The sequence below is a fragment of the Scyliorhinus torazame genome, chromosome 6 (genome assembly GCF_047496885.1).
Source record: "Scyliorhinus torazame isolate Kashiwa2021f chromosome 6, sScyTor2.1, whole genome shotgun sequence".
NCBI classification, from domain to species: domain Eukaryota; kingdom Metazoa; phylum Chordata; class Chondrichthyes; order Carcharhiniformes; family Scyliorhinidae; genus Scyliorhinus; species Scyliorhinus torazame.
The window spans coordinates 52,871,792-52,888,099 of record NC_092712.1 but is presented as its reverse complement, the minus strand read 5'-3'; the positions used below and the strand labels follow the sequence as shown (position 1 = coordinate 52,888,099).

At 46.1% G+C, this 16,308-nt stretch overlaps 1 protein-coding gene across 1 annotated transcript; it reads right to left on the bottom strand.

The window, feature by feature from the left end:
- Positions 1–904: 904 nt before the first annotated feature.
- On the bottom strand, positions 905–5,432 carry en2a (engrailed homeobox 2a). Its single transcript, XM_072508199.1, has 2 exons — positions 4,675–5,432; positions 905–1,697 (listed from the first exon to the last, which is right to left on the bottom strand). The coding sequence occupies exons 1-2, from the start codon at positions 5,189–5,191 to the stop codon at positions 1,381–1,383; spliced, it is 834 nt and encodes a 277-aa protein (XP_072364300.1). The 5' UTR covers positions 5,192–5,432; the 3' UTR covers positions 905–1,380.
- Between the last annotated feature and the right edge of the window lie 10,876 nt (positions 5,433–16,308).

Sequence of the window (16,308 nt, the reverse complement as noted above, 5' to 3'; positions counted from 1 at the left end):
ACACGGGAGAGCGCAAATACACCAGCAGCCATTTACAGACATCGCTCGGGTTAGTCACCAGGAAAGGAAGTGGTCGCGTTAGGATGATTTGTGGCTTCACGCTGAATGGTATTTATCTCCCCCCCCCCCCCCCCAACCACTAAATAAAGCCCCCCTCCCACACTCAACAACAAAGCTCTCGTAAGAGGATCTCAACCCCGCTAGTCCACTGGAGCACATTTCTTTTCTCCTCATTTTAAATATGTGTTTCCTTTCACGTTCTTTTTTATACAAGGAAACAACCTTTACCCGGACTTCCGGTCATTTCCATTTCGAATCAAGTTTTGTGAGTTGAACTTGACATTTTGAGATTCTCACTTCTGCACCTCGCCATCCACCACAGGAAGGCGCTCCTGAGGCGGAAGCGGGCCCTGGCGAGTATTTGGCTTTTCTAAACCTCCCCCTTCCTTTTTTTAAACTCATACAAAAAAATTAAAAGTATATATATACTTTTTTTTAAAAACCTTCTGTGTTGAAACATTTCTGTGGGAGCTCCCGTTGAACGCTTGCAAGCTTCCAACTGGTGAATATGCTTAAGCCACCCCCACGACATTTCGACCAGAACAAAGGTGGACAACAGTTACATTGGAACTTGTGCTGTTACAATGCAACGCGCCCAAGCCCAGAGGACAAACTTCTCGCCCCCGCCGCAGAATCAACCCGAAGCACAACTAAAATTCCTCCAATTGCAAAAGGCTCCTTCCTTGGCAGTGCAAGTGACCTAGAAGCGAACTGCTGTGAAATGACACATTTGCTCCCCCCCCCCCCCCCACACACACACACACAAACATTGCCCCTTGTTTCCAACCCCCCTCTTGCAACACAAAACAAAAACCGACCCCCAAAAAGCTGTAAACCTCGTTAGTAGCATCAAACATTTTTGATATTTATTTAATTTAACATTTTTTTTTGTTCTGTAAAACAACAGCAGGGAAAATTCTTTGGACTTCAGCAGATTGTTGATTTTGTTTTGTTTTTTGTTTGTTGAAAATTCACGTCAGGCAAGTTCACCCGAGCGCCTGCAACATCCAGTCGGCGCTTGGCAGAACATGCGACCAGCAAAATAACATCCACGGCAAAGAAAAAACAAAGTCAGTTTCCAAAATCCCAGAAACAAACAAAAAAATTCTCATCATATATTGAAATATCTCAGTTTTTTTTTACATTGCCTTACCTGAATTATATACACAGAATATTGTGGAATAATATCTCATACAATTTCACTTTTGTTTAAAAACTATGCTGGTATCTTTTTTTCTCTCTCTCTCAATACACTGGCCCTTGTTTTTTTTTAAATTTATATTATTGCATTGTATCTTTTTTTCAGCTGTTAAATCTTTGCTATTCGCTCTCCTCCTTGTTGTCCTTCTCCGTGCTGGAATGATTATAAAGTCCTTGCGCCATTAAGTGGAGTGCCAGGGTGTTCTTTGATCCGGTAGATTTCTTGATTTTGGCTCGCTTGTTCTGAAACCAGATTTTAATTTGGGATTCGTTGAGACTGAGTTCGTGAGCCAAGCTTTGCCGGCGCTGCTCGGTTAGGTAGCGGTTAGTCTGAAACTCGGCCTTGAGTCTCTGTAGTTGATCGGCGGTGAATGCTGTTCTCGGTCGCTTGTCCTCTTTATTGAGACTCTTTTTCTTTGGTTTGCGAGACCTGGGACCTACAGTGAAAAAGAAGCAAAAAAAAAAAAATCAGATCAATTTTACAAAGAAAATGCAGCAGATAATTTGTTTTAAATAGCAAGGGAGGAGGGGGGGGGGGGGGCTAACAGAAGAAAACCTGCCTTTCAAAAAATAATAATAATACACTGCGGTGTGGCAGGAACTGGGACACCAGCATCTTTTCGTACCAAATCAGAAGTTTTACAGTCTAGGTTGAAGCAATGATTGCCCGTTCACGATTTCTGTCTGTTTTATCTCCTCACTTTAGCCCGTGACAACCAGCAGCCAATTGTACATTTCAGAAATTAAATTATTCAGCAGTCACAGACTAGAGGGTGTGAGGTTTCCTGATGTGGGACTGCAGGAACTGATTTTTTTGTGTGTGTTGGTATCACGATACAATTAATCGCAAAGTTGCAGCGTGAGGGAGAGAGAACTTTGTCCAAATTGTGCGGGGGTCTTATTGCAAATTAGCCCCACAAAGTTGTGGCGGCCGGTGGCTCTCCCTCGAAGCTCCCCCAAACTCCCAAACCTTTGCAGCCCTGTTCATTCAGGGTGGGACGCTCTTGCTCCAGTCCTCGACCTCACCAAGCCGACTACCTCCTTTTTTTAATGGGAGCGATAAAGGACCTCTCAGGAAAATAAAGGTCTCGAATCCCAGATTGAACTCGGCGGAGCGCCTATTTTCGCCGTGGCCCAAGAATCTGGTGAAGTTTTGAGCGAAGAACCAGACGTGAACCCACAGACTGCTTTGTTCCTTTACTGTTTTGATGTGGAAGAAGGAACATTTGGTGGTGATCGAGAGAGAGAGAAATAAGTCACCCTGGTTTATTTATTATTAGTCTGGACGATTTAGAGTTTCTGTGAGGAACATAGCACGGCAGGACAGAACCGTGATCATTTACCAATTGTATTTATTGTTTTTAAATGGCATTAAAATGGAAGAAGACAGACTTTTTTTAAAAATTGTGAATTAATAGGAAGGCAATTGGCGCGTCAGAAAGAAAAGGGCATCCATTAGTAAGACCATTTGAATAAATGTCAGGCAATAATGGAGGGAGAGCCTTTCCCTCCTACCTGAACCTGGGGTCAGAAAGTATCATCACAGGTTGGAGGAAGCAACATTGGAAGCAAAAGGATTCGGCGCTTGACGCTACAGTTTACATTTGGAGGTGGAAGACAGGCACGTTTCTTTCTCAAATGTGGTTCTGGAAGATATGGTACATTAAAAAATACGACTGGTGAGGGGGAGGGGTGTTAAGGGGGATCGGCTGACACACATATGCCGGCGAATTGTCACCATGAGCGGTAGCAGTAAATTTACTGATTAGGAGTGGGAGGAAGTGTGCCGGTTCTAAGGGCGATATCGGATGGTTCTGAATCGGAAATCGGAAATTGTAAGTGGAAATGGAGCCACTTACATTTATAATGCAGTCCCGGCTCAGCAAGTGGCAGCCGAACACCCCACCAGAAGCAACTACACAGGGCTGCAAGCTTCGAATAAATGTGCTTTAATGTGTCAAACAAACCAACGAGCGTACAGCAAACGCAGTTTGGTTGTTGCTGTAAATTTACAAGCAGGCGAAAATTCTAAAATGGTCCTCCTTACAAAACCTCGCCTCGATTAGAATGTATTCTAAAATAAAGCAAAACAGGGCTGTGAGCGATTAAACATCTTCCTTACTGCTGTCCCCTCTCAACCCCTGCACTCCCCCCCCCCCCAATAAAAAAATAAAAGAAAACATATTTCTATAGCCAGAAAATGTCTGTTATTTCCGGTGAAATCATTTAGTCTTTGTACCGAGCGCTCAAGTTGCATTTCCTGGACATGTCAGAGTCAGGTTTCGGTGCAGCGCCGCTGAGGATTCATTTACTGCCAGGGATTTAAAAAATAATAATAAATAAAAACACTTTACTAATTCCGTCATCTGTGCCCCCTCCTTCCCTCCGTCCACTTGAAAGCTGAAAGTCTGACGCCGACCCAGTTGAATGAGGCCCATTTCGCTGACAAAAATATGCTAAATACTAGTCAACAAAGAGCTTCATCAGACACACAAGAGCGATGGAGCGCATCGTGAGCGTTTTTATAGTAATTATTACCAGACAGATTTCTGCTCAGCGATAGAAAAAAAACACATTCCACCTTATTTCAGCAATGGGACTGCTATTTATCGACCATTTTAATCTAACAATGGATGCCCCCCCCCCCCCCCCCCTCTCCAAACAATAGATCTTGTGATAATTTACACCAATAGGCGCTCTATTGAGGGGAAAATATACTAACAGCGAAAGCCGCTGTGGGAAAGAGTTTGGAGCGGCCCCTTCACTGGGCCCAGGGTTTTAGCCTATTTCCCTGTCTGCAAAAGTCCCCCAACTTGAAAAAAATGTAACCTTTGGGTTTACTGGAGGGGAGCGGACACAGGAAAGCCATTACAGAGTTGGACGTGTCTCAAAGTCTGTCAAGTTAAGAAGTGAGATTCAGTTACCTCTTCGCAAAAACAAGACGTAATCTCGGGTTTGGATCGGAAAAGATGTAATTAACAAGGAAGCGAGGGTCGAGGGGACCCACGTGTGTGTGTGTGTGTGTGTGGAGGGGGAGATCTGCCTTTTGTTATTTCCTCAAGCCAAAACATAAACGCTTCGAAGGCAACTGCAGCCCCCTCGGTGCATTTCATCCCCACTCGCTGCGTTTGTATCAATTTTGAACAACTTTGGGTTCGCTGGAAAGGTTTAACCCCATCTTTGTGAAATATTGTCACGTGGAAGAGAATTGGAGGAGCCAGCCCACTCGCTCAGATTAAATTGACCTGCTCGCAAAACAGAAACGAAGTCAGAAGCCTGTCCTTTTGCAATCCATTCATTAATTGCCTGTCATTGAAAGTGTAAAACTGGCCTTTGTGGGGGGGTTATGGTTTTTTTGGTAAAATTAAACATGACATGAAGAGTGGGTGTATTTGTGTGTGTGTGTTCTCTCACCTGAAGAAGGCCTGTCCGAGTATCTAGTGCAGTAAACCCAGGCAGGCCACAGCATGGGCTGGGTAGAGGCGTTACTGCTGCTCTGGGAGCTATCCGAATCCGAGGACTGTTCCGCGCTCTCGCCTTTCCTCCGCGCTCCTTCTGCCGCCACTTCACGTTTCTTGGCCGGGGCAGAGGGGCTGGGTGGAGCCCCTCCTCCTCCTCCTCCTCCAGCACCAACACCTCCTCCTGTTCCTCCACCACCTCCTCCTCCTGCTCCGGGCGGACTCCCTCCGCTCTGACCGGACCCCAGCACCGAGGGGCTGACGTTCTCCCTGCCTGGGACGTGGCTGCCATCCCGGTGGCCCTCTTTCCTCTTGCCAAAGTCCGGTCGCAGAATGTTGTCGATGAAAAAGTTGGTGATCCGGTGGGGGAGCTGGTTACCGGGCGCCTGGAGAAGGGGCATGATGGCCCGGTTCGACTCGTTGCTCGACTCCTGGTTGTCCACGCGGGGAGTATTCTGCTCATCTTCTTCCATAATGTGTGAAATCTTCGCAACACTTGCCTCCTCCTCCCCTCTTTTACCCCCTCCCCGCTCACTTTTCGTCTTCCCTCGCTCAGCGATATCCAACTTGGTTTGGGGAGAGAGTGGGGGGGAGAGGAGGGGAAGCGAGCGCCACACCGAATCTTGCTTTGTTAAGGAGAATGAAATCCCCCCAAAAAAACCTTCTTCCCTGAAGTTGGTTGCAGGATCAGTCTCTACGCCTTGAAGATCTCTCCCCCCCCACCCACCCACCCACCCTCCCCCGTTTCAGTCCCTTCTCCGTTGCCTCCTATAGACAGATATTCATACTTTTTCTTCCCCCAGCTCCGGTCAAGTATCCATGGTTCACATTTATTCAGCAAGCAGCCTTCACTTTTGTTTTTTCTCCTAGGCTGTTATCTATCTCCCTCCTCCACCTCCTCTTCCACAACCTGCCGACCAGAGGCTACCACTAATGCAGCAGCAATAAGGAAAAAGCCAACTCTCTCTCTCTTAGACACACACTCCCCCCTCTCTCTCTCTCCAGTCGCTGGCAAATAAATATTAAAGAGTAGTCGCCAACTGATCAGAAATACTTTCACTCTGCAGGATTTTTTGTTCTTTTTTTTAATAGGGCCCATCACGTGACGCTGGTCCCCGGTATCCTGGACACGTGCCTCTGTCCAATAAACGGGAGGAGATCTCACCACATGACGATGACACTTTCTCTCTCTTTCTCGAGTCGATAACACTCACAGGGCCGTGCACCCTCGGCATCTTCCCTCTTAAAGCTGTCATACTTCTCCAAGGCACAAGCACACATCCCCAACACACACACACACAGAGTGGGGGTCCAGTAGGGACCCACTCTACAAACCCCTCACACTCCAGCCCTTTGCAGATCAACAACAACACACACACGTTTTCCAATGGCAATTTTCTCTAATTGACACTGTACAATGGGAATCTCTGTCTCTCTCTCTGTGTGCACATCTACCCACAATCCTTCGCTCTATTATAACACAAATAATTTTTGATTGGGTACAAACACAAAGAGGTGGGGGGGGGGGGGAGAGAGATAGAGAGAGAGAGAGAGGCGGGGGGGGGGGGGAGAGAGAGAGAGAGAAAACAGTTATTTGCCACTCCAACTGAAAGCCTCCTTAATTCCACCGCAACTTCTGAATCACTGCAGTCAGTGGAATTTCAGGGTGAAATTGCTCAGGTCTCCCCCCCCCCCCCCCCCTCCCCTCTCTCCCATGGGCTGTAGAAAAGTCAGGGGCAACCCCAAGGTTTACAAGGTAAGATGCTCCACGGTCACAGGGGCTGGAAGACCCGGTGGGAGGGGGGTGGATGACCATGGCCATTTCTCTCAAACCGGCTTCTATATAAATGTGCAAACTGATGTAAACTCCTGTGACATTGGTGCACAGGAGGATCGGAAGCGGGAAAGGACAGTCACAGAACCCACATCGGTCACAACTCCCGCCGCCTCCTTTCTCCCCATAGTAACCCTCAGTCTGAATTGAAGTGGATTATGAATGGAGGGCTCCTCAGCTCTTTTGGTAACAGATCCTCTTCTTCTCTAGGCACCGTCATCCCCCAGCACCACCACCACCACCACCACCCCCTCCCTCTCCCACTTCTCTGTGAACCAGGGATTGGGGAAGGTTTAGAAGTTGCGGAGTACAGCGAAATTATTGGTCTTTCTCGAGGCAGATGCCGCCGCTTTGTTTCCGCCTCCAATCTGCCTTCGTTTCCGCGGCCTATTTCTAATGGGAATGCGGAGTGCCGCCCGGGGAGGGGTGTGTGTGGGTGGGGGGGGGGGGTTATGATATTGAGCCAGGGTCGGTGTTGGAGCCATAGGAATGCAATGTGATGGGGTCGAAGTGACTGGGAGTAACTGGACGTGAATGTGGCAATGAGAAAGTCACTTTCAGAAAGTCAAACTCAGGGCGACGCTGTGGAGTGTCCCTCCCTCCACAACTTGTCTCTCCGCCTTCCAGTAAAACATCCACATTTGCAAATTGGACCCCATTTCTTTCTGCTAAATGCTCGGCGCCACCGAACCCCCAACGACACTACCCCTCCATGGCCCTCTTTAAACTTCCGGGAATCCGTCCGAGTTTTGGGCGAAGCGATCTTGAAGCGGGTAATGATGAATCAGAGCCCTGGAACTTTGTTTTTTCTTTTGGGTGGGGGAAGTTCTCGCATCATGATCTGCCTTTGGGTCAGTTAGATTCTCCCAGCTTTCCTGTGCTCGGAGAATTGGCAGGAAAAGCCGATTTAGACAGAGACTCCACCAAGCACTTTGCGATTCTCTAACTGCTCGGGCGCGCAAATACCCAGTAATTAAACACTTGAAAGTTGATGCAAGGTGTTTAGCCATTAGGCATTTTTCTTGCGGGGGGACTCCAACCAGTTGAAACAAGCTCGGGCTGTGTCTTAATTGAGTGCATTTAAAATGCCTCGCCTTTTGGATTAGTGGCAATCTTCCATGGCGATGAAGCGAGGTTGGGACTTCTCGCTGGGTAGAACCACCAGAATCATTTGGAGCGTCGCTGCATGGCGACGAGAGAGAGAGCTTTGGGACGCCACCGGGCGCTACAGGAATGCAGCTTGTGCGCTTTGCACGAACGACGCCGAATTTAAACGGCGGGCTCTCAATGCTGGTTTCTTCCACCGGGCTGATGTCAGTTTTGCTGTCGAAGTCTTGTTCTGTCTCACTCTCGCCAATCACCATCCCCCGCCCCCCCCCCCCCCCCCCCCACCACCATTAACCCTCAGCTTGTATTCTGTATTTTTATATTCTGTACCGCTGTACTTCTCTCTCTCACACCCTCCCCCCACTCATTTTGGGGGCATTAACAAAATACGATTTCCCCACCTGACAACACACAATACACCCGTGGGAGTGTTGCATTCAAATACATTCCTTTCTTCCCTTGTTCCAAAGGTTTCCTAATTAAAGGCGCCAAGCCAGGCACGGTGACAATCTAAAACAATTCACAATTGTCCATGCTGTTACCAACAGGACCTACGTGGATCGTTAGGTTTTGTGATTGTGACAGGTTTGTTTTGCTTCAAACACCGTTTCAAGCATCGAAGTGTCTAAATGTCTCTATTTAAATCTAAACTGCACCTATTCTGAAACAGCGAATTGCTGCGGATGCTGCAATCAGAAACAAAAGCAGAAAATGCTGGACAATCTCAGCAAGTCTGACAGCGTCTGCGGAGAGAGAAGGGGGCTAATGGTTCGAGCCTGGGCGACTCTATGTCAAATATACTGTGACTTGTTGCTGGAGTGTACATTTGTTAAGATCCCACACCCAGATATTCCCTGTGCTTTCTAAAAGCAACATGATAATTGTTACGGAAATAACGCTGTACGCTTTCCATAAGCAGGTTGGGTAAATGCTGTATGTACAAATACAGAAAACACCCATTCGTGTTTCATTGCCAAAGAGCTATTAGACTGGGATTAAAAACATGCTGGACAGACTCGACAGGTCCGGCAGCATCTGTGCAGAGAGAGAGAAGAGTTAACGTTTCGATTATAAATTGTCCTTCTGCAGATCAAATTGAACATTAACCTTAACCTTTGCTTCTTTCTGCACAGATAAGTCTGTCCAGCATTTTCTGTATTCAATTCAGACTGCCAGCAGCCGCAGTATTTTTGTTTTTGTTAGACTGGTATTTCGAGTTAACCTCACACATAGCACCATTGATTCATTTTTTAAAGTGTGGGCTCACTAAAACAGGTAGGATGATCAGTTCAAAACTAAAAGGGAAGTTAACTTGATGAGTTTCTCGCTGATACAGAAGACTCCATCGGTTGCAATGTGAATTGAGGTCATTTAATTCTGATCAATTTTTTAAAAATCGCCAGACAGCATTTCCTGCATTGGACAAGCGAATGCCCTTCAGAGGTGCATTCGGAGGTGGTGACGGGCGCTACAGAAGTGCAAGTCTTTCCTTCCTTTGGGGCCGAAGTTAGAGGCGATGGAGCAATGAGTGGGGACCATTCTCAAATTGCGGCTGTCACTGTTAATGATGTCCTGCTAATCCTGAACTCCGAATCAGCTCAATTAAAACAACAGTGACAATACAACCGGCCACTGTTTCAATCCTTTGCTCCAGTCTTACTCATCCAGCAAGAACAGATAACGAAATTCCCCTCGCCCATTCCATTCCAACACAGCCCGCTATTCAAAAAGGCTCCCAAACCTGGCGCTCAAAATTATCCTAGCCCACGGACAGCAATATTCTAGCGTTGGTTGCGTCGATTTCTCAAACAGAATCAGAATGCTTAAAATCACCCTCTTGTCTTAAAAAAAGGCCCCAAGTAAAATAATCCTCGGCACAGAACCTTGATGAACTGTGGCGTGAGTCAAGGTGTTATCCGCACGAGAGGACATCCTAACACCAATAGCCTGAAACGATAAATCTGTTTAGTCAACAGTCCCACACCTTCAGCTACACTATACACCCCTCTTTTCACAGGTACTGTAATGGTCTGACGTTTTGATGCCAGACGAGGAGGGAGGTGAATGAGAAGGCAGGCCAAGGCCCAATTTGTACCCACCCAAGTTTAACTGCTGTGCTCTGCCAGACGGTCAACAATTCACCCCACCCCTCCCGACCAGAAGTCACCGATACCTCTGACGATGGTTTGAAAATACTGTCAAAACACTAAATACTCAGAGATCTGAAGGTCGCCCACCCGGCTGGAAGAGCAGTGCAACTTTCAGTGAATATACATTAGGACAGAGACCTATTGAAGCAGTTCCTGATCCTCAATCTACTGTTTGTTTACCAAAAAGAGAGAGAAAGAAAGAATTAAAGAAACAGCGATAAAGTCCAGGGCGCCTGCACATTTATTTAGCCAGCCCCGTACTTCTCTAATAGTCTATTTAACGCCACAACAATGACATTTTTTCTGTCCTTTAGTGCCAGCCTGGTAATCGAATCCTACAACCTTGTTGTGTAGAGCAGGATGGCATTTAATCCCGGTAGGTTCACCTTTAATTAAACCGCCTATAACCTGAGCATCTGCTCTATGGGGACTCGCTACCCTTGTACCTGCAGCTGAGCACTACAGTCACAGCACCGCCATTCCCATCCTCCAGTTCAATATCATTTCCCCAAACCTTAACCTCCTGCAAAGAGGCAGAACGATCAAGGACCATTTCAGGATGAGCGTTGACCAGGCCCCCGACCTGAATGATGTGTTTTGTTTTCGGGAATCGATTCCAGCCGTTGAGGGCCCATTGGCGAGCACGTGTCTCCTTATCTACGGCGGGTGATGGGTGCAGGAATATCAGGGAGATGGTGAAATATCTCAGGGCAATAGTGTTAAAGAGGTTATCCCTCTGAAGTGCTTAAGTCAGCGAACCAACAATAAACAAAAACGTGCATTTTATTTCTAACCACTTTATCATGTAGCATTTTCACTTTGGTGCAACATACTGGAGCAGGTTTTCCGTTCTGGGCATTATGTTATGGGCTAGGAGACGGTTTCGTGTACTCTCCCGAGTGGCTGCAGTATCTGGGCAAATGCAAGGTTCCACAGGTTCCGGATAAAACAACAACATGCCTCCCTCAATGCGCACAATTCTTTCAGCACCGTCGGTACTCCCCCCCTCTCTTTATCGACAACTTAAACTCGTGAAATTACTCAGATGCATTTAAACACCTTGTCAGCGCTTTGAAACTTGAGCAACATTTCCGAAATATTTGCATGTAAAATTCTGCCTCCGCTCCTGGGAAAACACGCTTCTCGTATTTGGATAGTTAAGAACGAACTAATTCAACATGAAATGTAATCGCCCTCCATGCCCTCGTGTGTGTCCATCTAACGGGGACGTGAGTGAGAACGTTCTCCCTGTGCTCGAGAAAAACTCGGTGAAAACGTACAACAGGCGGCGATAGTCCTGTTCTTGCCCCTTAAAATTGTCCCCACGAATATTGCTGAGGGTTGTTTTAGAGTCTCTCCCACCCCCGGCAAAGTAGCAAATACAAAATGCTCTGCGATTTGCTTTTAATTCGCTCGAGCGACGCTCACAAGAAGTGGACGGATGTTGTGCTAAAACGGCTAATGCCCTTTCCCTGGGATCTCTGGGCCTGCCCCAGAGATTCACAGGAAACCGTTCAGAAATTGGATTATTCTCGCGGGGACAAAACGCACTGAGTTGAAAATCGGAGCTAATCCCTCAATAGGTGTCACATTCCCACTTTGTCCCGGACTTCTGGCCTGGTCCATATTTCCACTTTTTAGGACCATGCAGACGGGAGTAAGGATGGCAGTGTTTGAGTGTTGTTTATTTGGGAAGGGGTGATGGTGGGGGGGGGGGGGGGGGGGGGAGGGAGTTGTTACAAAGCAGGATCCAATTTGAAGTGAAGGAAAAGGCCGTGTTTCAGTGACTTGAGGGGGGGGGGGAAGGGAGCTAATTTTCCCACCAAATAAGCCTCTTCCCTCGAGAGCTCTGTGAGCCGCCCAGAGTTTGTGACTGTAGCTCGGTGCTGTGAGTTATGCAGGGTGGCGAGATGCAGGAAGTGTCTCCAAGACTGAAGAAGGGTTTCGCATTTTCACCAGCTGTGACTATGTCACAATGTGCTGGGGTGGGGGAGTGTGCAGAAATGCTGCCAGTGCTCTGCCAGGCAGACAAACTTCATGCTCAGTCCGAGCACCCATGAGGAAAAAAAAAACACTTGGAAATCTATCAGCAATTTCCCTGTCGCCTTTAAAGCCCGAAAGGTGCTGGGGGGGGGGGGGGTCTTTTTGTAAATGCCTGGAATTTCGAGGCTCCTGCCCCCACTTCCGAGCTGCTAATCCTTGTACACACAACACGCAGTATTGTGACGGAGAACTCCTGCAACACTAGCCCATCTTGGGTATTAACTTAGGCCCAAGCGAGGGAAACAAGATCCGCTCGACCACTCAGACACAAAAAAAGTGGCGAATTCCTTTGGATTTTCACCCCGGTATAATTTTCTCCTAACAGGGGTGTAGTAACGAGCTCATTCAATGTGACAATTTAAACCCACGCATTCAATTCTCATTAGTGCTGAAAGGTCGTCTTTGAGCAATTCTTTTAAAACTGCATCTACCCAGTGCTTAAGTATGAGTAACTTTGAAGGTGTTTATGCATGTATAATATATGATATGTATGTGATTGTTATGTATATATATATATATATATACACACACACACGTGTGTTATACACACACACACATAAACAATCATATATATATATCATATATTACATATACGTGTTTATATACATATATATTTGCGTGTGTTTATGCATATATGTGTATGTGTTTATGTATATACACACACGTGTGTGTTCATGTATGTATATATGTATGTGTTTATGTTTATATATGTGTGTATGCAATGTGTGTTTATGTATATATGTGTGTTTATGTATATATACGTGTGTTTATGTATTTATATATGTGTGTATATATGTACGTGTGTTTATGTATAGATACGTGTGTTTATGTATATATGTGTATGTATATTATCATAGAATTTACAGTGCAGAAGGAGGCCATTCGGCCCATCGAGTCTGCACCGGCTCTTGGAAAGAGCACCCTACCCAAGGTCCACACCACCACCCTATCCCCATAACCCAGTAACCCCACCCAACCCTAAGGGCAATTTTGGACACTAAGGGCAATTTATCATGGCCAATCCACCTAACCTGCACATCTTTGGACTGTGGGAGGAAACCGGAGCACCCGGAGGAAACCCACGCACACATGGGGAGGATGTGCAGACTCCGCACAGACAGTGACCCAAGCCGGAATCGAACCTGGGACCCTGGAGCTGTGAAGCAATTGTGCTATCCACAATGCTACCGTGTTGCCCCTTTCACTTACGTGTTTATGTATATATATATATTTGTATACATATCTTTTTGTATATATATGTGTGTGTTTATGTATATATGTGTGTTTATATATATGTTTTTGTATATTTCTGTGTGTTTATATATGTGTGTGCTTATGTATATATATGTGTGTTCATGTATGTATATATGCGTGTGTGTTTGTTCACGTGTATATGTGTGTGTTTATGTATATGTGTTTATGTATATATGAGTGTGTTTATGTGTGTTTATGTGCATATATATATGTTTTTGTATATCTATGTGTGTGTTTTGTATATTTATGTGTGTGTATATATATATACATTAACGCTCTGTACATATAAAGTTTGAGGCGATCTATAATTAAAAACAAACTTTTATTTGCTTAGGGAGAGACTATTCTCTGCCGACTTGAGAAATCTGTGGATCTAATCTATCTATTGAAGACCAACAGTTCCCACTTGCCTTGTTGTCCTCACGGTGGCTGGAGTCGCACTTAATTAATGTTCTTTGGTCCCAGGGCCGCCTGCTGAAAATTGAACAGTTCCCTACCACTGCACTCAGTTAGCCTGGAGCTTTGATCAACTTTGTTTATTTGCACTTTGAGTTACTTTATCTGTGTAAGAAAAAGAAACAGCCAGAGGGAGCGAAAGATTTGTTTTTAAACACGTGAAGGTGTTTGCATCAAATCGGTTATTCGATTGCAAATAAATGCCCACATTTCAGTGTTGGGCTATTCTCTTGTCCAGTACTGTCCCCTCCCCCGCACCACCTTCTGCGTTAACACCCCCCCCCCCCCCCCCCCAGCAAAGCTTTTTGGTCAATCTCACTAAATATAAAATCAGGGTTTCCTGATTGATGCTAAAACTATCAGACACGGTTTTGTTTTTGTGGGGGGCGGGGATTTGTACATTTCCTTAAATACACACAGAAATTTATGTTGATTTGAGGGTTTAAAAAAGACGGCAGCCGAGTTATAATTAAATATGTTTGGCTGAGGGTTCAAGTCAAAGGATCTTGTAATTCGGATCTTGTGATTTCCGAAGCATCAAGGCCTTTGGTGCCTCTTTGAATGGGGCTGAATGTGGCTTTTTTACGGGGACTAAGCCGTGCTTTCCGCGCTGAACTTTTGCCGGCACTTTAAATTTCCAGATCTTCGGCAGCTTCTCTTCATCCAAACCTCTTAACCCAAACGGGAAGTGTCAAATTGTGTTGCGTGGGGGGGGGGGGGGGGGGCAACGACTGCATATTTGGGGGGGGGGGCACACCATCGCCTTGCATATTTGGCTCTGCAATTGTTCGGACCTCACATCAGAGACTTGTACACGGGTCTCAGATTCAGAGCGTCATTGACAATTCAGTGCTATAGGTCAGCGGATGTCACATTTTGTCTCCGCGTTGAAGAGTATTTATGAATGAACAGGGTTGCAGTTGCCAGCCCTCAGACCATACAGCAGGGTGACGACAAGGATGTGGTCCAATGGCTCGATGCAACGGAGCTCCCAACACAATGCAGAGGGGGTCACAATCTCAATCCTCCAACATCAGACAAGAGGAGGGAAGAAGCCAGGGCTGTCCCGAAAGTCATGTCCTTCAAATGTGATTCATTAAAATAAATAAATAGAGGAAAGGGTGCAAATCATTGAGAGCAAGAGCTGGGGGGGGGGGGGGGGGGGGACTTGGACAAAACCTGTGTGGGTTTACTGCTAACGGGGAGCTGTGTGCATTGTGAGGAGACGCATTGAAATCGACCCAGATGAGGGCCCAGGCCCTGACGCGTTTTCTATTAAAATGCAGAGTTATCTTAAGCGTGAAACATCTGCTTTTCTTTCGCAACGCACATTCCTTCTGACAATTGTTCGCAAGCTGGAGTTCCTCTCTGTATGTTAAAATAGCAGTTAACTCTGTATGTGTTGTAACGATCCTATCTATATGATCTTTCCCAAACAACTTTACTGTTCTTAAAAAATATATAACGCGTTAAAAGTACGCTTGAAATCACAATCCGGTGATTGGGAAAGTGGTCAGGGGATGCTGAATGGGCAGAGTTTGTAACATTAAACCAAGGCAGTTAATTCAGCTGAGTGTTTGCATTAATACATATAAAAATATAAAGGCAGCCGGCACCTGGCACATTGCTAATGGCAGTGTGGCTGGAATTGGGTGAAAACTGTTTTCAAAATCTTTATTTTCGCCCTGGAATGGCCTGTACGTAATTAGATTTTAATTCTAACAGTATCGATGTCCGATTCGGCGCCAGGTCACTGCTGTTGTCCTCTCTCTCTCTCCCCCTCCCTCTCCAACCCCCCCCCCCCTTCCCCTCCTCTTTTTTTTGTTGTTGTTTGATCCAATTTCTTTTGAAAGGGTGAGCGGAGCCATCACAGGGCTTCTGTTCAGCGGAGTGGACACTTTAGAGAGAGGGAGAGAAAAAAAATGTTGCGAAAGATAATTTCTAGGTTTTAATTACTCTTTAATCCGCCTGATCGCCGCGGCGTGAAGAAATCCCTTCTGAATGGGCCTGAGTGAAAAGCGCCGTCAGGATTGTGCTAGCAGCCTCTAATCGAGCCCTGTGCAGTAGTGTATTACACCCTCCTCTATCCGAAAACGCAATTAAGGACCTGTAGATAAACCTAATTGAATGATGGTTCTTGTCTTTGGAGACACCGTTTAGTAAAATGGCTTCATTGACAAGCCGAAAGCCTGGTCATTTATCCTGCTTTCAACTTTTGTATAGACGGTCCTGGGCTATAATAGGATGATAAACAATTTCGAGTCATTACTCTTTCAAATTAGACGTCTGGTCCATTTCTTCCAGGGCGCCGCTTCCTGATATTTTCATTAGTTCCTTAAAATGCACACGTGGATTCCAGGAAATATTATCATCACCTCAAAAGCTGAGGGGGGGGGGGGGGGGGATAAATGACAAGAATTACCGACACAGTCACAACTGCTAATTGGAGGGGGAGAAAAAAACAACTGCTAATTGGAGCCTCGGTAACTGGGCAGATCTCACTGCCATGAGGCGGTGAATGAAGTTAGTGCAGGTTAGACCAGGGTGCGGGTAAGGAGCTGTTGAAGATACACGGTATCACTTAACACATGCTCTGTAACAACACACACAATATGTCTTTTCGTCAGAGGCAATATTGAAGACATCTTTCCGCCGATTGAATGTGGGGTTGTGGTCAACGGTTCCATCCACTGCTGGGACACCCCATCTTAAACACAAAATTAGCTTTTGGGCTCCAGAAGAATGT